General features: G+C 36.4%; 1 protein-coding gene across 1 annotated transcript in view; it reads right to left on the minus strand.

Moving 5' to 3' along the window:
- Positions 1-7,860: 7,860 nt before the first annotated feature.
- The window catches only part of LOC137395075 (uncharacterized), a 31,479-nt gene continuing 12,432 nt past the window's right edge, over positions 7,861-26,907 (minus strand). The window contains exons 5-16 of the mRNA XM_068081859.1: positions 26,118-26,218; positions 20,601-20,802; positions 19,199-19,267; positions 17,475-17,672; positions 15,814-16,001; positions 14,955-15,021; positions 14,722-14,763; positions 14,291-14,335; positions 13,429-13,590; positions 9,200-9,372; positions 8,618-8,665; positions 7,861-8,359 (exon numbers count right to left, since the gene is read on the minus strand). Coding sequence (XP_067937960.1) covers positions 8,129-8,359; positions 8,618-8,665; positions 9,200-9,372; positions 13,429-13,590; positions 14,291-14,335; positions 14,722-14,763; positions 14,955-15,021; positions 15,814-16,001; positions 17,475-17,672; positions 19,199-19,267; positions 20,601-20,802; positions 26,118-26,218 — 1,526 coding nt within the window. The 3' untranslated portion in view covers positions 7,861-8,128. The remainder of the gene's footprint in view (positions 8,360-8,617; positions 8,666-9,199; positions 9,373-13,428; positions 13,591-14,290; positions 14,336-14,721; positions 14,764-14,954; positions 15,022-15,813; positions 16,002-17,474; positions 17,673-19,198; positions 19,268-20,600; positions 20,803-26,117; positions 26,219-26,907) is intronic.

Consider the following 26,907-nt stretch of genomic DNA (forward strand, 5'->3'; position numbering starts at 1 on the left):
AATTATCGGACCAGGTTAAAATTGCGCATAGCATAATTTTATGGCTAAACCAGAGAGATTAGCCTAATCTTTACTTTCTGGTAATATATGAACCAGTATTTACATTCCAACTTAACTCACCGCTCATTTCAAACAACCTAACAATCCCTTAGACACATACAGCACGTAACACACACTCATACACGGATATATTTGCTCTCTCATGCATCATACACTTGCATCAAACTCATTGTTCCAGACATAAAGGTAATTACTGTAGTATCATTTTCTTCATTACAAATTGCCTTAGTAGGCCTACATTTAAATCTTGAGAAATCTGAGTAGAGTTAATTTCAACTAGCAAGCATTTCATGAAAAGAAGGCTGTCAACAATAGAAAACTGCAATCAAGCTAATCAATGTAATCAACTGAAAATCATTAATTTGTCAGTCTGCCCAGTAAGCAAAATACGCAGTCCAAATTGTGACAAACCTTCCATAGTAGTGAAATGGTTGCTAGCACGCACTGCAATAGTGCTAGAAAGTGAATCAAGTTTAATTTCGATTAAGTTCTATTAAGTTCTATTAAGTTGCAAAAAAGCTTCTGACATTTAGTTTTAGTTGTAAGCCTTTTAATTAATGAAATCAATCAGTGAAACTCGCTCTAACTAAAAAGTTGTATTTTCGTTAAGATACTTAGGCTGAAGAACTGGACATACTAATAGGCTTTGAGATTTTTATGTTAGAACTTATTACATTTATACAAGGTAATTAATTTTATTTTGCGCTTCAGTTCGAGCAGTTTTTAATTAAGTTTTGAATCTGTATTTTTCCTTAGCTAGTGTGAGTCTGGTATAACTAGCTGTCTTAACACAAAATAGTCACCTGCATGTTCTGCTCAATAAGAAAGACAATATTGGATTCTGAACAGTTGATTAAATATGTTTTCCACGATTATCGCTATCCTTAATTTTGCTGAAATATTCTTGTTTATAAGAGGTCATAATGCCATAGCCTGTCTTTATCTTGCTTCAGCTAATGTGGGCCTGTAAACATTGCTATCCCATAACAAAGATAATAAATCAGTGTCCGCCCAGTAAATAAAAAAAAACCATGCTATGTTCTATAAAGCGGTAGTCTTGATGAGCATAAGGAGTCTTTATATATAAATGTGCAAATCTTCATTTTGCACTTGCAACTGGCGAATTCAAAATACATAGCCTACATATTCAAACGGCTAATAAGTTTTCAGCAAGGGAGAAATAAAAGGATTGGTTCAGGTACTAGTGAGGTGTTAAGCTTTTGTAAGCAATACTGATATGTACCAGTTAAATGTACTTCTTTATTCTATAAGTACAACGGTTAAAATACACAGCTAACAATTTTAAACTTTAATATTAATAAAAAGGGTAAAACAGTCAATAAAAGTTACACCTCACTCGAACGGTAGTCCATGTTTGCTTACTCGGTCCATACGGCTGCGAGTCTCAACAGTCAGACGAAAGTCATGGCAGTCCATATACATGTATGTAGAGGCTCGGTAGTTGAGATAGTAAATAGAAAATGATCTTCTGATGACGGAGAAGGCTCCATAGGTAGAGGGAAGAGATAGAAGCTCCAGAGGCAGAGGGGAGAAAGAGGGAGGTTTCAGAGGCAGAGAAACGCGCCTCAGCAGGTAGAGGAAGCCTCAGTAGATCCTTGAGAAGGAGAGAGAAAGAGATAAATAGATCGATAGGTAGACAGACAGACTCTGAGTCGTTGGAGCTGTTCTCTTTTATACATGTAGATGTCTCTGTTAGTCTGTGAGAAGGTGTTTAGGTGCCCATATTCTGGTTTTTATGTTGCAGAGAAGCGGTTTGTTTCAGAAAGGAAGTCCACTCTCTTCTATTCATTCCCAAAGGACTAGTCTGAGATGTTATAAAATGCACCAATTTCACTAACTTACACATTAATTAAAAAAACTACCCCTTATCACTTCATCACCGCAGACTAATTGCCTCTTTTTTTGCTCATGAATACCCCTTTCCACTGTATGGAAAGAGGTATTTATGTACCAAGCTAAAAAACATACTCTTTTTTGTGACAACACTCTAGAGTGTAAGGCCACCAAAAAAACAACCCTAAAACATGCTTTTTTTCGTCGAACCTTTGAGAATTAAAGTTAAGAGTGAACCCTCTGGGCTCACAGGCTAGCAAAGATAAGGCATGAACTTTTGCTTTACCCTCTTGACATGCGGTTACCCTTCAAGCCTGGTAAAGCAATGACTTTAGCTGACATTCTATCAAGGAGTTGACCTCCAGATGTGAAAGAAGATACTGAGCTAGTTATTGATCCAATGGTACAGATATGTTCTGTGGTGATACGCTCAGAGGAAGTTCTGGCTAAATATCAAAGAGCCACTGCTCAAGATGAGAAGTTGGGAGTGGTGCTCTTCGCTGTGCTCTACCAGATGGTAGAACACAGAAAGCTGAAAAAGCTGTGAAAAAGCTGTGCTGGTAGAGCACTGGCCTATTGGAATCTTAAAAACTTGCTGACTGTAGTTGATGGAGTAGTTTTGTATGGGTCTCGATTGGTGATACCAAACATACTGCGATATGAGGTTCCTAGAGATCTATATCTGGCTCAACAAGGAGTAAGCAAAACATTGCAAAGAGCTCAGACATCAGTGTTTTAGCCAGGGATCAGACGAAGAGTAGAAGAAAAGTGTCTGTCTTGTGAACAATGCAGGGAGTTTGATAGAGCAGAAGCTAAGGAACCACTGATATCTACTCCAGTGCCTCAATCTCTCTTCTAAGTAGTAGGTGCTGATTTGTTTACTGCTGGTGGCGATGATTACCTTTTAGTTGTAGACTTCCTGAGAAAATTTCCATTGGTTAAATGCCTCCAACATTCTACTGTTGCTTCTCAGGTGATCAGTAGTCTAAGGGAAGTCTTCTCAGGCTTTGGATGTCCTGAGGTGGTAATCTCAGATAATGGTCCCAGTTTTGGTGTAATGAGTTTGCTACGTTGTGTAAAGACTGAACAATAGAGCACCACACTAGCTCTCCTTTACATCCTGCAGGAAATGGTCAGGTTGAGTGTTGGGTAGGGACAGTTAAAGCCATGATTAAAAGTGTGGTGCAAAAGACAAGCACTGGCGGAAGGCTCTGCTGTCATTGAGAAACACTACTGTAGCTCGAAACTTGCCTTATCCATCTCAACTTCTTCAAGGTAGAGTGTTACGGCACAATATCCCTGTTGCATCTACTCGGTACCTGGTCAGTGGCTACGGGCCACCCTTATGCCCTTATCAAGGGCATAAGGGTGCAATTAGGAGAAAGGCAATCTAAGCAGAATTATAATTTTGATCGGAAAAGTGATGTTGAAAAGTGACCTTTAGAGGTTGGTCAAACTTGTCATTTTAAGCCAGCAAAAGGAAAATGAATACCAGGTACGGTTCAGGGTGTAGACAGCGCTAGGTCATATATAATCAGTACATTTAGTGGTGGTAGCTTTAGGCGAAATAGAATGCATGTCTGTTCTAGTCGGGTAGTAAATCCACAGGGAAGCCTTCAGGCACCTCGGGTTACATTGAGAACACTTACAGTTGAATGCACTGACTCAGTGCCCTCAGGAAATGTAACACCGCGGGAGGACCCTGTTGTTAGTAGGGCTTCACCGGGCAGAGTAGGCTTGGAGCAAACTACTAGCAGTGGCAGGAGGGTTAGGCTGCCAGTAAGGTTTGCAGACTATGAGATGTGAAGCACTTTTTTACTAACCCTTACAGGGTTTATTCAGCTATAGGTATTTCTTTTAACGCTTCACTTTTGTTTTGAAGCACATAATTCATTTCCAGTGTTTGGTTAATACTGATTTTCGTTTATTTTTACTCTTGCATGACGCAATCTAAGGGCCCAATTTTAGACTAGTCACTCACCATAGGTAGGCTTTAGTGTGTAGAAACACAGTAGTAAGGCTGTTCAGTTATGACATTCTAAGTTATAGACCTTTTGGCTTTCTTTGTGTTTTGATCTATTATTGGTATTGGGGAAAAAGGTGATGTTATGTAATGTCCAGTTGTGCATGCGCACTACGTACTTCCGCATTGTGTATTCTGCTAGAAATCAAAAAACAACAAGGCTTGGGACTTGTTACCTCTATCATCATCAAACATCCAGCTTTATTTATTACAAAGTAAGATATCCATTATGCTATCTGATTTTGCTAATACTTCTATACAACAATCACAAGTTCTACTCTCTCACAATTAATTTTTGAGTTACGAATATTCTAACCAATAACTACTTACGGTCAGAGAATTCTAATATAATCCATCTCTGTCTAAATAAATCCAAACTTGACACTTTAATTGTGTAGAAATCACTAGCAATATTTTAAAGCGCAGTATACTTTTAGAAGTAACTTTTTATATATTTTAGCTATTTTTTTGTACTTACTTTCATTGTCAGTCAAACTGCTTGATGGCACAGCTCTTTTTCAACTTTCTACCTCTTTCTGAAGACTCTGATCTAGTACTAATTCAGCAGTGGCTTGAGATGTCGGTAAAAGCTAGTTCCCATCAGAACATTCGTGCGCTCTACGCATATGGTATATACGATAGAAAGATTTTTCTTTTCCATCAAAAAAGTCTCCTTTCCGCTCTATCTCGCTACAACCCGCGAACACACTTTTTTCAATCTCTACGCTGCGAGTAATCGATTGAGAAAATAATAAATAATGCTCATTTATTGAGAATAAATAGTTCATCATCTTCATTGTTGATTAAAAGTTGTATTCATTCATTCATTAAGAGTGGAGTTATCTTTTCTTGCATCTTCTCTGCGCTAAACTCAATTTGAAGCATTCATATGTGCCCAAACTACGAGATTCATCTATATAAACTTATAAAATATATACTATTTAGGTTTTTCTCTCAAGTAAGCACATGATAGCAGCGGATGTAAGGAGCATATTTCTAGAGTTGGTGAGCACGCTTGCTGTCGATGATAGCCTGTCACCATTCAATGTTCACAAATTTCCTAGACACCCACTTTGGCACTACCTTTCATTCATGTGAAGGATACATAGCTTATAAATGTGTAAGCTATGACACAAGGGCACAAGCTATGACACCCTATAGCTTCACAGATCTAGAAATGTTCCAATTAACTTTCATCACTAAAACCTGGCTATGTATTAAAGAAACAGTGATGTACGTGTGAATCTAGAACAATTGTGTATAAAATTCTTTTTCTAAAAAACATAATAAATAGTGGAAAACCTGAAAGACAATTAGTGAGATTGTCATACACCATTTTCATATTCAAATTGTAAAAGTTTATGAAAAGAGCAGAACAAGAGTTGGTGTGTAAACAATAAATTAAGAACGAATGTGTCTAAATGCACAATATGCATATTTACAGCTAAGTCCATTTGGATCAATATGTAGAAAGGGCAAAGCTTGATATTGTTTAAAAAAAAGACAAAATAAGAGTGCGCCGCAAAAATGTTTGAAGGATATCTGAACAGCATAACATATGTAAAACATCGACAGGAGAACATTCGGACTAGATAAGCAGACTGAAGTTGCGCTTCAGCTCCACAGAAACCTGCAGCTTGCATGTGTCTTTTGTGATAATGTTGTGTACTTATTTCATCTTTTAGAAGAATATGACCCAAATGTTCCATTGTTATTCAACTGACAATCATACCTCTTGTGTTTGATCTAAAACATGAGAGCAGCCTACTGGTTTAGGATGTCTGATCTGCAAACAACAGGTCAAAGTTGAATTCCCAAAAAAGGCCACTGATGGTGACAGGAATGACATCCAACCTTAAATTACTCTCTGTAACTGGACACGTTTCCGGTCATGGAGGTTCCCTTGCTACTGGACTCAGGCATGTTCAGTCACGATAACAGAGCCATTGTTTGTGCAACAAAACTTTTAAAAAAACACGGACAGCTTCTGCTGGCAGTAACCTAAGCAGATATCATGCTTGATCTTCGAGGGACTACTCACACTGAACATGATACAGCAATATCTCTGTCCATGCAGTCTCTTTGTTCGAGTGTCTCTGTGGGTTGGAGGATCACTGCGGCCTAAGTTTATTAACTTTTTTATTATCACGAAATAATTTTATGTAGCAGCACAAGGTTTCTACTTTTCTAGGAAAATAACTCCTAGTTTACCATTATCTCGCTCTCCATTCAGCAACTCCCTCAATATAACTAAAGTGCAGACATTCTATTGGTATGCTGTAGAATTTCATGTTACTAGTTTATCGCTAACAACAAGTAAAAGTGTAATAATTTCTGAGTCTACTTTGTTCAGTAAGAAAAGGAAATGAACTTCCTACCATACTGTCTCGTTATGTGCAAGCTGTTCATCACTAAGCCAAGTATGTAATCATGAGGAGGCGACTCCGAATCTCAATTATAATGTGATAAGTAAGTAACATGGTACAACTAGGAATAGTCATAGTTAAATACATATAAACTATTGCACTTATAACAGGAGTTTCACAACAGTGAATTTATAGTCGTAACACCAGTTTGGATGGCTTACCTTGAACATCAATGCATTAATGGTGTCATCACCAAGATTTGATCTTTGATCAGTATGCACTTTTTTCTATTAGCAAGTTTTCTCCGTAGAAATCATTCCTATAAAAAAGAATTATTTTATCCCATACGAATTTAACTTACACAAATAAATGTACTTAGATTTTTTCATACTGACCTCCAACGGCATATTAAAAATCAACGTAACTTGAATCGCAGTAAGTTTAGCACTTTTAGCTGTAACCTGTAGTCATTGACATTGCAACCTTCAGAGCAATTATTAACTGATAACGACTCTCTTTGACCAATGCATAATCGGCTGATATGGAATGTTTCAGCTAGATGTGAAAGACAGAAACGTTTTACTGCAGAGCCTTTGATAATATATGCAGCGAGAGTTTCAAATCCTGCAAGTTTTGCTGTATCGAGGAGTTGGAGAGTAGCTCCAATCTTGGTAGACTTGACAACTACGCAATTATTTTTCAAAGGTCCAGCAATTTTAATCCATATTGCAAATTCCCAGTAGGGTCTTCCCGTTACTATTTATTTAAGAATTCTTTAATGATTTTGTTGTTTTATGAATGCTTTTGCATATAGTGGGAGTTTGTAATGCTTTCCATGATCAGGACTTCAGATTAAGCCCCCGCTAGTACTTTACAAAAATCTATAAAAATGGCAATAAATATTGAACACCTCAAGCAACATAGAATTATTTGCTCCCACCATAAAATGCAAAGCATTACAACCATGTGTTGGGTAATAAACTAATCTGAAAGGCTACAATGGGCAGCTTACCCTAGTAATAATAATAGTAATAATAATAGTAATAATGCGTGCTTGACTCTATTTTGATTCTACGGCCAACCCCAGCCAGTCACATGATTGAACACCGAAAAGAAATACTTTTCAACACGTGATATTTAGTGTCAGCGTTAGGTAAAACACGGTAACCTATGTTGACTTCTGCTTCAATGTCAGCAGGTTTGTTGAGGGTATTCCATAATGATGTTTCATAATTCATTGATATTGTCCACTTTGATATTCTATGAATGGGTGGTTGCCAGGGCAGCTAGCAGTAGCAAGCGAGTGTTCTATTATGTAGACTGTGTCACTAGCCAGAAAGTTAACTAGGCAATTGTATTTACCCTGAGGTACTAGCGGTATCAAGACAAGATTTGCCTGTAACAAAGGCTACACTAGCTTCACTTATGCGGGGTTAGTGAATCTACTACTTATCCCAAGAGCACCAATCAGGGATCATTGCCTTACAGACTTCAGTAAGTTTTATTGACATGGTGAATATATATCATATCATTTACTGAAATTTAGTAAAACTTGATAATAATATTACTCAATGCCACAAAGCTGAAATAACCCAAACTTAACTAAAGCCTCTGTAACGGTGTAATTACTACTATAATAAATGCAAAAAATAATATATTTTATATAAACTTCTATAAATATTATAAACAAGAAGCCAGACTTGTTGACATACTACACATCAAATTATCTTAATTGTAACACACCATTCAATGTATTAATAATAAGAGTTTGTTAAACTTAAGTACCGAGCAATTACTTAAGTACTTAAGTTATGAGTTAAGTAAGTTAAGTTCTTGGTTTGACAGGAGGGGCAGGGCTAGGCACTAAATAGACGTCCTCATTCATATTCATCCTATTTCTGTAGCTTTGATTAGTCTCGCTTGGAAGAATGCGTGGAGGTACAACTGGACTATTCGTTTGGTTACGAGCTGAACTAGGGGGAACTGCTGGTAATTTTTTCACCCGCTGCTGTGTAGTTGAAATTTTACGAGGTGCGATTGTCGGTGGTTCTTCTTGCTAAAACAAAATAGGCAAACCAAAGCTCATATTTGCGCATCTATATTGGTGGCTATCAGCTTTATCTAAGGGCTTCATCAATGCATATCTGTTTCTAGAGATGGTTTGCAAGAATTTTCAAGAATAAATCATCAAAATAATTTTATTCCAAAGTTAGGCATCAAAAGAAATAGCCAGCCTAATACAAAGAGATCTACATCTGTATTCTACCTCCCACGCGTCTCAATTTAATGAGAGCAATGGATATATTGTACTCACCTTGTCGATGTATCTCTCACTCATATCCTTTTTTAGGGCTATTTGGAGCTAAAAAAACACTTATTCTTAATTATCGATATCAGATGAAACAATTTATAGAGTAATGAAAATTTATTGCATTACATGTACAACATCGTTTCGTGTGGTAAACCATACAGCAAACGAACAAGGTTTTAACAGACAAAACAAAAGTACATACGTACAACAAACAAACAAAGGTTTTAGCAAGCAACCGTTTGCTAAAACCATACTATGGTCTTAGCACCTGATGAGAGTGTTTTGCTCAGATTTAAAGCTGTACTTTTAATTTTATTGTAAACATATAAAACAACGTTGTAGTGCAACATAGGTATTTTAGCCACTCTATACCTTGTTTTATTCTAGCTCCTTTCAAACTTGAGCGCTTTATACATGAAGTCACAACAAGTAAACTTGTTTTTATCAGACAATCATCACATTGAGCAGACAACGTAAATAAATATTCAACGGTGACATACATATTACGCAGGTCATCACCAAGATCTGAAACAACTGAACTGCACTGAAGCAATGACAAGCTCTAAACAAGAAAACATATTGCACCTCTAATCGCTTCTCAAGCTTTTCATGTAGCTTAAGTGAGTTCATCCGCTTTGTCCAGTCCCGCAAGTGTTTCTCGGCAAGGTTGATGTTAATTTCACCATTGGCAATGAGCATGCCGATCTGCTTGAGTTCTTTTGGAAAGTTCTCGCTGATATCATCTGGTACTAAGGCATCTGTTAGTAAAAGAAAATGCTATGTCATAATGCAAACGATCTCAAAGTATCTGTTGCCTAATAAATATATGCTATGTTAGAAATCATATAATACCAAGGTATCTATCGACAAACACCATGTTGGAGATCATGTCATAGCAGAAATACATTGAAACCAACATATCTGCCGATAAACACTGTATTAAAGAGCATGTCATTGCGGAGATACTCTGCATCCGTCGATAAACACTACGCATCCGTCGATAAACACTATGTCAGCGATCATACAACACTTATATATATATATTTCTCAAAATATGTCCGTGTGTATGTCGTATGTCTGTCTGCATTCCGGCTATAGCTATTATTAGAATAACTGCAGCTGGACAACAATGCTGACGCAATGTCATGGAGTACCGTCATTAGAAGCCTAGCAACTTACCGTAATTTTCCATTGGCAATGTGCCAGGCTAATAGCTTGAAAGTTACAGTCATTTGACAAAGTTTTAAAACCTTTACAGTTGTTTTCATTTGTCTCTTAATTTATTTAAACTACACAAAACACTTCCCTCATGATATGTAGTTTGAAAGTTAGAATAGTAAATGTTGTTATATGTTAAATACAAATCAATTTTCTGCCCAGACTTTTTTATTACCTGGGCAATGCCGGGTCGCACAGCTAGTGCTTAAATAGTTTTAGGATAGCGCATCAGCTTTAATGCTATGCATAATTACCTGCAGTATCTACTAGCAACTAACTTCCACTGCCATTGCTAAATTATAATCCACACAATAATACTAGAAATTCCCTTGTCATGCAGCCCACGACCAAAGTGATATTGGAAAAAAGAAAGGGTATTGATGGTTGAGAAATGCAATATTAGCAGTCAAATGGCACTGCAGTGCAATAGGATAACTGCAATGGTAGCTGTAATGTACTGAGTGTTATTATGTACAACAAACAGCAATAATGAAAGGAAAAGATTATATGTTTATATCTCTCCCCGCAATAGGAGAAATGCAATATCAGAAGTAAAATGCACTGATATTACTAGAATAACCAATATTATTAATATAGTAATACAGTAATAATAAAAAACCAATGTACAATTTTGTTTACATTTCAAAACATCATAGCTAACAATATCAAAAAGTTGTAATATTTATAGATTTAAAAAAAATCTATTTAACAAAGCTATTTAGAAAAAATAATAACAGTAACATATTGCCCAACATCGGTCACTATATACTTCGATCTTGCAAATTCGAATGCTTATTCTTATAATTAAATCTTATAAAATCGAATAATTATTCTTATAATTAAATATTGTAATAATCTCATAAGAATCGTTACAAAAATATCATCGTCATTTCCTCTACTTTCACTGCTTTGGACATCAGTTGGAATACCAAGGTAATCATTATAAGTGTCCAAAATATCAGTTACATTAAAATCGGCAAAAAAGAAATGATTGCTTTTCAGTACTTCTACGTTAATTCCAGAAACCTTCGGCAATTGGACAATGCTATAGACTGGTGAAATATGCATGTTTTTTTTTCCGTGAAATGCGCACGACTTAATGGTTCTATTCTCTGTCACTTGGCGTTTCGTTTGCCGGTCTTAATTTTGATAAAAATAAAGCTTGTCAAGCTTTAATAACGATTTCAGGCCAAATTAATCTGTCTATTTATGTATAATCCGATCAGATTTGTAAGGTTTAGAAAATTTTCTAAAAATAATAAAGACTTGGTAACATATTTAAATAGGTTTATATGTGTTTTGTATCGTTATTATACTTAAACGACTCCATTGAAAAATGGTTAAATTCATTGATGAGATTTCGGTACAAGGGTTTGCGAAGGCCGTTGATGAATAATTTTCGTGAGTTGTGTGCACATATGCATTTATCATAAATCTTCCAAACAATCGCTTCGCTCGTGTTTGGTCGTGAGACTAGTATTCTGACAGAAATCAGCAGGTGTAATAACTATGCATAAAATTATTCCCAAATCTGAGAAGTCAGTCGATTGGTGCAGGTGTTACGGTGTCAGTCTACAAAGAAAAATGTCGTGAGTTGAAATCCGTATGATGTAAAGTTTTTTATCAACCTCCAACAATGGCTTTGCATGGATGAACACAGCTCCTACTATAGTAAAGACTATGGCTTCGGGTGGATGAACAGAGCTCCTACTATAGTTAAGACTATGGCTTCGGATGGAAGAACACAGCTCCTACTATAGTAAAGACTATGGCTTCGGGTTGATGAACACAGCTCCTACTATAGTTAAGACTATGGCTTCGGGTGGATGAACACAGCCCCTACTATAGTAAAGACTATGGCTTCGGGTGGATGAACACAGCTCCTACTATAGTTAAGACTATGGCTTCGCATGGATGAACACAGCTCCTACTATAGTAAAGACTATGGCTTCGGGTGGATGAACACAGCTCCTACTATAGTAAAGACTATGGCTTCGGGTGGATGAACACCGCCCCTACTATAGATAAGACTATGGCTTTGGGTGGATGAACACAGCTCCTACTATAGTTAAGACTACGGCTTCGCATGGATGAACACAGCTCCTACTATAGTAAAGACTATGGCTTCGGGTGGATGAACAGAGCTCCTACTATAGTTAAGACTATGGCTTCGGGTGGATGAACACAGGTCCTACTATAGTTAAGACTATGGCTTCAGGTGGATGAACACAGCTCCTACTATAGTTAAGACTATGGCTTCGCATGGATGAACACAGCTCCTACTATAGTAAAAACTATGGCTTCGGGTGGATGAACGCAGCTCCTACTATAGTTAAGACTATGGCTTCGGGTGGATGAACACAGCTCCTACTATAGTTAAGACTAAGTGAATGCCCGGTGTTGCACAAGTATTAAAAAAAGTTGTTGCACAGAAAATTTATTTGTAATCAACATATACTAGACTAACTTTTAAATGAAGGTGTTTGCTTATTTCTGTGTGTGTCCGGCCAATGCATAATTCAATTATTTCAAAGCATAGTTAAAACAGATTGATAACAACCATTTTTTACTTCTTATGCTACACAATCGCTCAAGATTTGAAACAGCTTATGAACAGCGGCAGATAATGTAGTTGCCACTGGGTAAGTTTCTTTACTCAATGAATTTGAGTAACTTGAGCAAGTCTAAATCTTTGCTATAATAAGAGCCATCTATCTATTAGGCAATAGTAGTAGTGAAAGTGAGTATTTATTTTCAACAGTAATAATTATGCCGTAAGCTACTAAGCTATAATAATAGTGGTAACTCGTCTGGCTCGGAACATGCTCATCTTGTCAACCATGGTAGTATGAAGTGGACGCAAAAGTATCTGAACTCATTCTGCACCACATTTGTGGCCTTTTTATGGCATCAAATGATGTAAGATTTTATGCTAATTAATATGGTTAAATTTTATGAGAACTTATATGCTCTAATTTCAAATACTTGGTTTTACCGAATATCTAATTATCTCGGTAAAAATTTTATTAGGTAGCGAAAGAGTTAATGATAGTGGTAGCCATTATTAAAGAAGCAGTGTACGACATTCATTTCCTTTAATAGGTAGATCAGACATTTCTTAGGTAAAAGACTGTCCTAGCGATATCATCGATTCAATTGCATGTGATGTACATAAGACGCTAGCCATCATGTGTATGACCTAACATGACTGTTATAGCAGTCATAGCATGCTATTATCTAACAACTCGAACCGTGATAACAAAAGCTGGACAAAAAAAGCTAGACGCACCGGCTCCATTACATTTTCTTTATGAATCTTCACAAGTGGCTTTTCTTCGAGTGCAAACCATCGCTTCTGCACAAAACAAACTGTGTAAAAAGCTACCAGCTGCATGCTTAGAGTGGTTCGAGTTGTGGTTGTTAATATTAGGTTAGCCTAATGACATTTCATTCGCTTTCAGTCAGAGTTACTCGCAAATAAACCGGACCCCTGAGTTTGGTAAAAAAAAATGTGCGTTTTAGAATCGGCTGATATGTTGGGATATATTGCTATCCAAGCTGTCATAGAGGATGGAAATAGTAAGCCAATGGCATACCTGATGGAATATCATGTTCGAACAGTGAACTCGAGCTACATATGGTTGCACTCTGTGGATGAGGTGTATGCTGGTCCTCCAGCGGTGCTTGTGGGCTATAAGACACTGAATGCTCAGGTAGTGGTCGAGAACCACCAGCTACTGTATAGACATACTCTGAATCTGTAAAAGGTTATCACTACATACTATAGATTGATAGGAGTTAACATAACATGTAAGTTATGTTAACACTACATACTATTGATTGATAGAAGTTAACATAACATGTAAGTTATGTTAACACTACATACTATTGATTGATAGAAGTTAACATAACATGTAAGTTATGTTAACACTACATACTATAGATTGATAGAAGTTAACATAACATGTAAGTTATGTTAACACTACATACTATTGATTGATAGAAGTTAACATAACATGTAAGTTATGGTATCACTACATACACTATACTATCTAAAAAGACTCTCCCATCTAGACAGACCCACCCATCTATAGAGGCCCAAATATCTGGAGAGACCATCCCTATCTAGGACCGCCCATCTAGGGACACACCCACCCATCTGAAAGACCTACAAATTTTGAAACAATTTTCAAGATTGCCCAATTTGAAGAAAATTACTAAAACATGAAAACATGCAGTCAAGGAAGCATACAAATACTTACAACATTTTATACACACATTTTTGCGAGTTTATTGCAAGATTTGTATGTAAAAATATCTTCAAAGTAGAATATGAATGAGTTATTTCAAGATTGAAAAGTTCCTACCCTAAACCTACACACTAATGACCTATGGTCTATGCGCTTATGAAGTACAACGCTGATTATAATATAGCATTAGATAAATCATGTACTGAACCTTCATTCTCATGAACAGTCTTGGCACCAGTCACGTATCCATCATCTGTGGAAATATACAAAAATGTTAATCACACTAAAAGTAAGAGAGACAATTGCCATAGACATATGAAGAACAATAAAGCGAGTATGAGCATACTTATTAGTCAGTTTAGCTAAAGGTCTATTGACTGCATCCTAACACACAAACTAGTCAAGAAACTCGGCTAGAGCTCCTTAAGTTAGATTAGGACTTGTATCATTAACTACTCGAGATTGGCTAATTGTAGCCCAATAATAACTAGGACATTCTGAGGGGTTGCGAGACTCAATTACGCAATGAGTGCGTATCCATTTATAAACCAGACTAGTTTATAGTTAGTAGTTGACCAGCATGATTAACTGCAGCTATTGCTAGATGAGCAATGAATATACATGTACGTATATACCAACCTGCGAGAAATGGGAATGAACAAACTGTGTCATAAAAATCTCCTAAAAAATGAAAGGTGATAAAATTAATATTGAGTAGACTTAAAATGGTAGCACGCAAAAGAAAGTATTACTAAACATGCATAGTTATGATGACAAACTAAATGGCATACATGTATCTTAGACGTAACAGAAATGATAACATTAGAAATAGTCAAAAGACATTAACGAATATGTTAGTAGGACCAACTTACCATCACTGACAGCTGGATCGAGTCTGACATAATGACTGTATTGGCTGACATACATGTCTTGTATCATCTAAAAGAGAAGAGACCATATCAGCTGATATCCATTTATATATATAAAAATCTCAAAGTTTGCACTATAAATACAGTTATAGCTATTAAAATCTTAGAACAGAGATTTCGTATTGCGGATGATTTGAACTCGGAACCTCCCAATCCCAAAACACTAGGCTAAACCAGTGAGCCACACGAGATTGATAAATTCTTGTTCGATATACGTGGCTATGTGGGTGAAAATATGCTACCGCCCTCCGTTATGGCGCAACGTCATTCAATGTATTAGTAAAAGCAGTAGATAACTGGCTTACTTAAATTATCCATTGGCAATGTGCCAGGCTAATGGCAAGTGGCATTGTTTATAAGCTGAGTTTATAAGTTTTGCATTGCTATCACTGCTTATAAGCTGATTTTTAATAACCATGCAACGCCGGGCATTCCACTCGTGTTTTATATACTCAAAAAGCGATAGTAACTATAACAGCTAACATACATGTCAAGTATCATCTAAAAAGGAGAAAGAGACCCAATCAGATGATATCTATGTTTTATATAATCAAAAAGTGATAGTAACTATAACAGTTATATGTCTTGTTTTATTTAAAGGAAAAAGAGGCTAAAATACACATCCTTAAGCTTCTAAAGGTCTAAAACTCGACCATCCAAAAAAAGCTCTTGCATCATGTAAAAAGATGTAATTACTATGAAAACTGACGTACGTGTCTATGCCTTGTACAAGGCCATATCATTACACCAACATACCGAACCAAAAAACAGGGTTAGAGTAGAGGAGATGGGATTAACATACCAGTTGGTTTCTAAGTAGCTCAGCCAAGATTGAATGACCTTGTTCATCAGCGAGATTAATCGGTGTTTTGAGGTCCACATTAGTGATGTTAAGAGCGCTGAGTGAACAGTAAGAGTCGATGATTTTACGGAATAGGTTCTCCATACCATAGAAACAGGCGACATGCATCAGAGTCGGAAACTTGGTGCCTAGAAACATAACAACCATTCAAGACGCTATCTAAATAGCTGACATCTTCCTCAAACAAGGCAAACATATCTGCACAGGTGCACTGGCTGCTATGAACACAAATATCTTAATTGGAGAGATGAAAATGAACACATAATAAATCCATTAGCACAAATTTGTTTTGTTTTTCCGCCATTCTTGAAAGTGCCCCATAGTGATAGAGAGTGTGACAATTTGCACGGTTTTATGAAAATAGCGTGTACGATAAACCAGTTGCTCAAACTCGAAATACAATTTTAACTTAATAGTGAGAAGCCAACTTTCATCCATACATGTATAGATATTCAGGAAAACTTTCATACGCTGTTTTAAAAATATCAACTAGAATAATGAATATCACTTACAAACATGGTAACTTGTGCCAAAACTTACAAAAGCATGTGGACAAAGAAGTCCTTTATCTCTGATAATAATTAAAAAAGTTTCAGAATTCGCTGTCTAATTCAAGATAACTATAACCAAGTAGAAGAGAAAAACCGAGTAGCCAATGGGAGACAACTTGCAGATGAGCTATTGGTGCTAATAGAATAAAAGATATAATTACCTCCCCAGGCTAATGTGTATGTTAGCTGGTGAATGCTTTCAAAAATATTGTTGTATACAGAGGTCAAGCACCTGCCCAACCCTCATGAGTTCAGGCTCCATAACCAAGTCAAGTGTCTGCCCAACCCTCATGAGTTCAGGCTCCATAACCAAGTCAAGTGTCTGCCCAACCCTCATGAGTTCAGGCTCCATAACCAAGTCAAGTGTCTGCCCAACCCTCATGAGTTCAGGCTCCATAACCAAGTCAAGTGTCTGCCCAACCCTCATGAGTTCAGGCTCCATAACCAAGTCAAGCACCTGCCCAACCCTCATGAGTTCAGGCTCCATAACCAAGTCAAGTGTCTGCCCAACCCTAATGAGTTCAGGCTCCATAACCAAGTCAAGTGTCTGCCCAACCCTCATGAGTTCAGGCTCCATAACCAAGTTAATGCAAACATAGTAGTAAGACTTGGCCATTAATTTAAAGGTCATTCGTGTCAAGCTTTAAAAGATTTTATCAGAAAGTATAGATAGTTTTCTATCATTTGAGATTTTGTTTGATGTTTGAGATGATCCGACTGCCAGGATGTTTCAAGATAAAAATCGGCAAAGCTTAATCGCGGTCAAAACGCTCAAAAGAAAAAGACCTCCAAAAAATGACTTTTTCATCTCTAGAAAAATATTTCTCGAAAAAATCTCTCAATAGAGAGCACAAAGAAGTCAGAGCTACAAAGAGAGAGAACACAGAGCTACAGAGAAAACAAAGGAGCCAGTGCTAAAGAGAGAACAAAAGAGCCAGGGCTACAGAGAGAGTCCATAGCTCAGTGTCGCCAAATGAATAATATATGATATTCATATGATTGATGAAAATTACATTTAAAATGTGACTATTTGGTAATTTAACCACTTGCCAGTGACTCTGGGAAGCATAAGGGGGAGTTGCGACTTTTCAAAAAGAGAACACAATGCTGTGTCAGCCTGTTTGCAGTGTTGAGGGGAGGAAAAATCAGGCACTTCGCTCAGCCATGCCAGATGGTTTTCTCCAAATAAATTTAGAGAAATGTACGCACCCGAACTCTGGAGAGAACGAACTACAATTCGTCGGTTGCCTGTAAAATATATATGGAAGGCATGCAGTTTACTCAGCTTATGCAACATGAATGGCTTTACCATTCGAAACGAAACAATGAGGATTGGTGCCATTTCAGTTACAACTTTAGGTTCCCAGATAATACATAATACACACAACATTTTGTGATATGACGCAAAGTCTACCAACCTCATTTCATGCTCCATTCAGTCAATAGGTAGCAAAGAGTAAGAGACTTCAAGGGTCACTCGTGTCAAATATTATCAGAAAGTATAAATATTTTTCTATCGTTTGAGATTTTAGGAGTTTTAGGTGATCTGCACTGCCAGGATGTTTCAAGATTAAAATCGGCAAAACTTGATCATGGTTAAAATTCTCGGAAGAACAAGACTTCTCCAAAAATGGCGTGAGCGACCCATTAAAGCTTGGGTTTGAACCTTATGATGATGTTATAGCTTGTATACAAGCTGAACAAGCACTCCATTGTTTTAATGCAGGCTCTAACTGTACACCATTACTCTGTTTCGATAATTGCTTCATAACCTTTGTATGTTGAAGAAAATATTTGTATACAATTCCATAGGATTCTCTTTAATTCGATATAAAGCTAACAGCTCTTTTAATTTTACTAACATCTTTGTAATACTTAAAAATTTTTAGATGCCATATGCTGGCAAATTAATTTGCACAGTGAGACAAACATTTGTACAAATTTTAGGTTTTATATATTAAAAAATTTGCATGTAGAGATGACTGTAAGTTAGGGTTTGATTACATTGGCAAGGATGTAAAATTGAAGAGACTTGCCATGATAAGTAAAGATAAAATTAAAAAAAACCTAACATATGTGAATAAATTGTTAAATGAAAGTTCGCATATTCCCAGCTCAATAAGCTCCATGCCTCCAGAAAGACCCACCCCTAACATGCTCTTGTCCTGTAATGTTGCAGCTACATCTCCCTTCATTTTAAAATGAAATTTCAAAATGCCCTTGGAATTTAAAATTAAAGCGATGTGACAAAAATCTACTTTTACCTATCATCAATTAACTTTTATAGTTTTTGACCTATAATTTAACTTTTAAAGATAATCTTTTATAGAGTTCTATAAAATGCATTTGCTTCAGCTCTAATATTGACTGTTAGGTTTTAAACCTGTAGAAGGAATTAAATGAAACAAAATTCCTATACAAATAACCGCTACAGCATGACATACAAAGTACAAATCATATGCGAGTACTGGAACAGATTAAATTCGCATGGTTTGACTATATTAGAGTATCAGGTGTCCAGTATATAAGTTGAGCAACTGACACTTAAGGAAAGTGTCAGAAGTAGTAGAAACAATACAGGTAACAGTATCAGTGGTAGCTACAACAAGAATAGTAAAGATAGTTGAACACTAACAGTGCTAGCAGAAGTATTAGTAGTGCTAGTTCAGCAGTAAAAAAAGGGGTAGCTACTACAGTAGTAGTAGTAAAGGCACTAGTAGCGAATGTAAAAAAGGTCATCGACTTGAATACACTAGAAATGCAGAAAAATTTACCTAGTTCATGGTCGGATGGAAGGGCACCATCTCGTAAGTGTACCATGTATGTAGAAGGCTCCAGAACTTCTAGAGAGAAAGAATACAAGGAGCACACAATTTAACCAGATTCTAGTCTATGATATGTACATGCTGCCAACAGTGGAGAATGTTTGTATGTACGTACTGCAAACAATCAGGTATGTTTGTATGTACGTACTGCCAACAATCAGGTATGTTTGTATGTACATGCTGCTAACAATCAGGTATGTTTGTATGTACATGCTGCTAACAATCAAGAATTTTTGTATGTACATGCTGCTAGCAATCGGGTATGTTTGTATGTACATGCTGCTGGCAATCAGGTATGTTTGTATGTACATGCTGCTAACAATCAGGTATGTTTGTATGTACGTACTGCTAACAATCAGGTATGTTTGTATGCACATACTGCTAACAATCAGGTATGTTTGTTTGTATGTACTGCTAACAAACAGGTATGTTTGTTTGTACAAACTGCCAACAATCAAGTGTGTTTCTATGTACACGCTGTTAACAATCAGGTATGTTTGTTTGTATGTACTGCTAACAATCAGGTATATTTGTATGCACATGCTGCTAACAATCAAGTGTGTTTCTATGTACATACTGCCAACAATCAGGTATGTTTGTATGTACAAACTGCCAACAATCAAGTGTGTTTCTATGTACATACTGCCAACAATCAAGTATGTTTGTATGTACGTACTGCTAACAATCAAGTATTTTCGTCTGTATGTAGAGCTAATAGTGAAGTCTTTTTGTATTTACATACTGATAATGATCTAGTTTATCAAGTAAACAAGCTAACAAAAGGTGCAAATGCATATAAGTAGGTTATTTTGAAGATACTCTAAGTTTTCTACAAGATCATGGCGAGCTTGCCATTTCTACAGAGTGACCAACTACAATATCTCTATAATTCTATGTTGAGACTGACCATTTCTACAGAGTGATCAACTACAATATCTCTATAATTCTATGTTGAGACTGACCATTTCTACAGAGTGATCAACTACAATATCTCTATAATTCTATGTTGAGACTGACCATTTCTACAGAGTGATCAACTACAATATCTCTATAATTCTATGTTGAGACTGACCATTTCTACAGAGTGATCAACTACAATATCTCTATAATTCTATGTTGAGACTGACCATTTCTACAGAGTGATCAACTACAATCTCTCTATAATTCTATGTTGAGACTGACCATTTCTACAGAGTGATCAACTACAATATCTCTATAATTCTATGTTGAGACTGACCATTTCTACAGAGTGATCAACTACAATCTCTCTATAATTTTATGTTGAGACTGACCATTTCTACAGAGTGACCTACTACAATATCTTTATAATTCTATGTTGAGCCACAATTACCAGGTAGTTTGAAGCTGTACACATTTGGAGGAGAAAGTTTTGTAATTTCAATCTCAATTTCAGCTCGCTTTTCGGGGACCTTTTCTGATTGGTTGACAAGATAGCCAGTGAGCGGGTCTCCAACAAATTTCCATGGCACTTGCGAAGGTTCAATGATAAGAGTGCCATCCCCTGATTTGCTCGCTCCTTTCTCTTTTTTTATCTTCAAAAACAAGAGAAGCAAGTGAATCCTAGTTGGTGATACCAAATAATGTTAAAAGTTGACTCACTAATATTTCAGCATTCCTCAGTTAGTGGTGAGCAACTCCAAAGCAGGAGTGCTTATGAACAGCAAAATGCTGATAAGAAGAAACAGTTTAAGAAATAAATTAAACTTACTTTGAATTAAAATTCAAATGAGTTGACTTTTAATAGACGCTGAAAAGTAGAATGAGCAAAATTACATCAATTGTATGTATAACTTTCTATTGACATTATTGACTATTTGTGATCAGCAATTGTATGTATAACTTTCTATTGACATTATTGACTATTTGTGATCAGCAATTGTATGTATAACTTTCTATTGCCATTATTGACTATTTGTGATCAGCAATAAAATGACGTTTTTTGTTACACGCCAAAAGAAGAAAAAGTGAAAAGACAGAAATCGGAAATATTGAGTGCATTGAAAAGTTGGTAATTTTATAGTATTGTGAAGGAGTCGAGATAGTGCATTGAAGGTTTTAGTAACAGAAAGTTCATAAACTGAAAAATATAATAGTGGATATAGTATGTTGGTATCACAATAGAATACGACAAATAGAAAACGGTGTTTGTTATATGTGCGGAAGGATAAATACAAATATTCTGGGCATAGTTTACGCAGGATTTTTAAACTTGTAACACAAATGCAGAAACAAGCAAGTTTGGAATAAGGCAATATATTAATTGTTTATTTTTATACAAAATTATCACGTCATCGACATGGAAGATACAGTATGTGAAATCCTATAGACACATAATAACCAGTGAGGTCAAATGAATGAATCTCCTTAAAACATAATCTCACTGGGCAAGTACATATATTGTTATGTATACTTATAACATCAACTGGGGTTACAGTGAATTCATCTCATTGATTCAATCATTACCAAACATCAAAAACAGTAATTCTTTATCTCAGCCAATAATAATCCTCTTGTAGTTCTACACTTGCTAAGGTTATTTTCATGAAAAAACCGTTCGCCGCATTTCGAAACCATCAGAAAAAGTATCAATTTATGAAACCAACACACTGCCTCAGTTGCAATCAATGCCTGAAGGTTAAAGCAATGGTTCTGTAAAAGAAATACAAGTAGTTTGATGAGCTATGAGAAGAGTGAACGAGCTTGCCGAACAACGATAGCAACTCTACAACAGCAAAGTGCAACGGCAGCAAAAGCAATATAAAACAAGCTTATCAATTGTGTTGGTTTAGCTTTAACTCGCCGAGTTTATTGATAAAAGCCTAGTGACAGATAAAAAGCTAAGATCATGAACTTTAGCATTTCTTATGTCTGACTTAAAGACAAATTATCAACAATATTCGTTGTTGCAAATGCTAGTATTGTACAACAATAAGCGACGAAACTGTTGACAAGCGAGCAGTTTTGCTGTTAGCGTGAATGATAGTCGGCCACTCATCTCAACTGACTATGTTCATGCAACATTGCTTAAAATATGTAGGAGAGTTAAATGCTGCCGTGCCAATGATGCTAAACACGACAACTCAAAACTGGTAAAAAAAGGTACACGCTGTTTCAATAAGGTACACACTGGCGAATAATCTGCAAGTTTATGTCATCCGCAAGAAGGAAACAGCAAAAACCTGCCAGTCAAATGAATTTCGTTACTCGTAAATCTTTATCTAATCTTTCATGTTTATGTAATGAATGATGAAAACGGCACTCGCAAATCATGCGGACAAAATGTCATGCAAGCGAATCAACTTTGAACATTTTTTACTCTTCAGGTGTTTCCATTTCGATATGATGAAATGGGATTGCGCTGATATGGCGTCTGGCATAGAAATCCTTCTCTTTTAATAAAGCACCCATGTTAATCCGCAACATGCAAATGTCAATTAAAACACTTATCATATCGTAACTCAACGTGCGCACAACTCCGAATCTGTATCATTCGTACCATGGAAACATAGTGAGTGACTCACTTTCTCCTCTTTAAGCATCTACCTACTGTGTACCCCATGTACCTACCATGTACACCAATAGCATAGTTTTATGTGTAACCTAGATTTGTGTAGTTTTATGTTGTGTACGTTTTGCAGAGCGAATGAGGTAGTCGAAGTGAAGTTTGACTTCAGAGTGTGATGCGATGAGTTAAAAAAAGGGTGAAAGAGAAGCTGATGTATGAAGACAGGCATTGTTATCAACTGTTTCAGGTTTGCGAAAGATGGAAACAGCCCTTGTGAATGATGCGCAAGGAAATGCCGCGCAAAATATTCCATTTTAAACATTTTCCACACTTCAGTCATTCCTATTTAGATTCGACGAGACAGAATTGCACCGCTATGATCTCCAGCGTATAATTCCTTATTCTTTAATGAAGCGCCCACTTTAATCTGCAACATACGACATGTCTTGACATGCAACATGTCGATCAAAACACTTATTACACGGTAAGTGCAATGCATGCCGGTAAGTGCAATGCATGCCGGTTTCAAATTCGCATCATCCACCTAAAGGAAACAGAGTGACAGACGGGTTATGTAATGGTGAGAGATGTCACATGTTCTTATGCACAATACCTTGATGATATGGACGACATACTGTAGAGAGTGAAGTACTAGTGCTGTAAACATGTCAGAAACGTTGATCGCGTTGATCTGTAGGGCAGTAATGCCATGTTTGGTTACCCAAAATAAACACAGTTTACAATATTTTAATCAAGATTCAGGGTACATTGGTGGAGAAAAGTGAGAAAATAAAAAAGAGAGAGAGAATATGCGCGGTGAATTTTTTCTCTGACCAAAAAGGTTTCTAGTGAAGTATGCTAAAAGCTACCGAAAAAAACTTCTTAAACGTAATAACCTGTCACCGTAATAACCTGTCATCGTAATAACCTGTCACGATAATAACCTGCCACCATGATAACCTGTCACCATGATAACCTGTCACCGTGATAACCCGTCACCGTAATAACCCGTCACCGTAATAACCCGTCACCGTAATAACCCGTCACCGTAATAACCTGTCATCGCAACAACCTGTCACCGTAATAACCTGCCACCGTAATAATCTGTCACCATAATAATCTGTCACCATAATAACCTGTATACGTAATAACCTGCCACCGTAATAGCCTGTCATCGTAATAACTTGTCACCGTTATAACCTGTCACCGTAATAACCTGTCATCGTAACAACCTGACACCGTAATAACCTGCCACCGTAATAATCTGTCACCATAATAACCTGTCATCATAATAACCTGTATACGTAATAACCTGTCACCGTAATAGCCTGTCACCGTAATAACCTGTCACCATGATAACCTGTCACCATGATAACCTGTCACCATGATAACCTGTCACCGTAATAACCTGCCACCGTAAAAATCTGTCACCATAATAAACTGTCATAATAACTTGTATACGTAATAGCCTGTCACCGTAATAGCCTGTCATCGTAATAACCTGTCACCGTAATAATCTGTCACCATGATAACCTGTCACCGTGATAACCTGTCACCGTAATAACCTGTCACCATAATAACTTGTCACCATGATAACCTGCCACCATGTTAACCTGTCACCGTAATAACCTGTCACCATGTTAACCTGTCACCATGATAACCTGTCACCATAATAACTTGTCACCATAATAACCTGTCACCATAAAATCCAAACAGTGAACTTTGAGTTAAGATCATGATAGCTCAAGTCAAAGAGTGGAACAATCAAAATCTTTTAAAATTCAAGTAGATGATCTGATTAAATTCACTAGTTGAAGTCAAAGAATCGCACAGTAATCGTCAAGTAACCACTAAAGGTAACTCCTCTTTTTTAAATCCTCATAGTCAAACTTCATTAAAAGCTGCAAATAACCAAAGAACTGCAGTCTGTGATAAACAACCACGATCCACCTGGCATTGTGGTCCATTCAAAAACTCATGAGAATGAAAAAGCTGTTAGAAATCGTGTCAAAGATGGTTCAACCTTCCTCTCACTGTACCAAGTATTTTGTCAAATGACTCATTCTGGTATGTATAACTTTTTATTTCCATTAGTAATCATCAACAAAATTATGTTTTTCCTTATTCATTCAATTTTAATGGCCAACTGTTGTTTTTTTTCCTTGTTTTTGTTTTACTATTGGTGTATGGCCTAATTTGAAAAAAAATTTCTATTTGTGAAATGAAATTATTGCCAATAAAGTCCTATATATATTATATGCCAAAAAGAAGAACAAAGGAGTCAGGATATTGAATTGAAAGTTGTAGTAACAAAAAGCCCATAAACTGAAACGTACGAAGGGATAGAAAATGATATATGTCATATGTGTGTAAGGATAAATACAAATATTCTGGACATAGTTTATACAGGATTTTGAAACTTGTAACACAAATGAGCAAGTTTGGGACAAAGCGATATGTTCAAACATTTTGCAAGGTGATTGGTAGAAGTGTGGTGAGCCGAAATACGTGATCGGTAATGAATGTCCTTATAAACAGCCACATAATAAAAGTTTGAAACTGAGCTAAAGACAGTATGCAGCAGAACCAAAGCAGCATCACACCAGATGGAGTCTTCTGCTAAATTTCTTGATGCAACTGCTCAGACCAGCCTGGCAGGCGGTGAAGAAAGCACATCCTTATCTATATACAGTATATGCATCTCAATGTTTGTCTGTTTGTCGTTTGTCTGTCCAGTTATAGCAATAAAGTTTTAGCAACAAGAAATCACCTTCAAACTGGATTTGAACTTGCGACATTCAAATCGCAAAGTAACTACTAGTACTCTACTAGTAACCACAAGGCTAAGCCGTTTTTATCATTTCCATCGCTCTTACTATATACAGCATATTCTTTTCACGGATGCACACTCTAAATGTGTACTTTTCATTATTAACTAATATTATTTTTTCCGATTATTACTTTTTGAATTTTTTTTAAAAACTAACTTTTATATCATGAACGATGTTTTTAATTTGTAATTTTCAAATGTGCCATTTTAATTTCAAATGTGCCATTCATGACACTCATATTTCTGGTGTCGGTAAATCTACAAAAACTAAATGATTTTCACGTGAACAATTGCATTAGTATCTGGAGTAGGAACAGCCTCTATATTCTCTTATTCTTTGGCCAGACAAAGAAAGTCCTAAGAAAAATATCTAATTTTACATTTTTGTACCCGTATCGAGATGTGCCAGTATCGAGGGTTACCAGTATTGTCCATCAAAACTTTGAATGCAACAAGCTTCTGCTGTAACAGTAACATTTTTACACACAAACTTCCATGTACAGACGACTCACCATTCCATTATACATGTAAAAGTGATTGGGAATGACAGTAAAAGCACCTCGTTGTCCTTTCCTGGATGGGATTTTTCCTTTTCTCTTAGACATTGTACTACCTGCAAAATGACAGCATTGTTTTCCTTGAGTACAAACTCGATAAAGTTATGTAAATTTTGAAAGCTTTGAGAATGATCGTCCCACATATTTTGTCTCAACAGTTTATAAAAAATTAGACCATCTATAATTTAGTAAACGTATTGCTGCATAATCTTCTATGCTGACTAGGCAAGGCAGCAACGCAAGTCCTACAAAGTGTGATGAAGTTTCAAGGAATGCACTGTAATGACCTCCTGCTGACAGCACGCGTTATAGTTGAAGAATACAACAGAAATTTTTTCATCTTTTCAGCTAATGCATTTTACAAATATACGATAGATCCTACGTGGTCTGATTGCGCAAACTCAACACCAAAGTACTTACTTAAGTAATCTAAAGTAATTTAAAATATTTGGCTATGTACTTCATCGACTAAATTGTTTTCAGGTTCACAAACAACTCTATATAGTACATGTTTATTGCTGGTCGTCGAGTAAGCATAAAATAAAGAAGCTTATGCAAAGATGAAGCTTTGCTGTTCGTCAGATACGAAAGCACTGAGAACTTTAGTCGATCGGTCTGTCCGAGATAGTAGGACCTTGGTTTCCTTATTGGCAAACAGTAATCAAATATGGAAGATAAACTCTCTTCTGAAATACAAAACCAAATTAAAAGGCTAAATAAGTTTCTTAGCTCAACATTTACTATC

The sequence above is a fragment of the Watersipora subatra genome, chromosome 4 (assembly GCF_963576615.1).
Source record: "Watersipora subatra chromosome 4, tzWatSuba1.1, whole genome shotgun sequence".
NCBI classification, from domain to species: Eukaryota; Metazoa; Bryozoa; class Gymnolaemata; order Cheilostomatida; family Watersiporidae; genus Watersipora; species Watersipora subatra.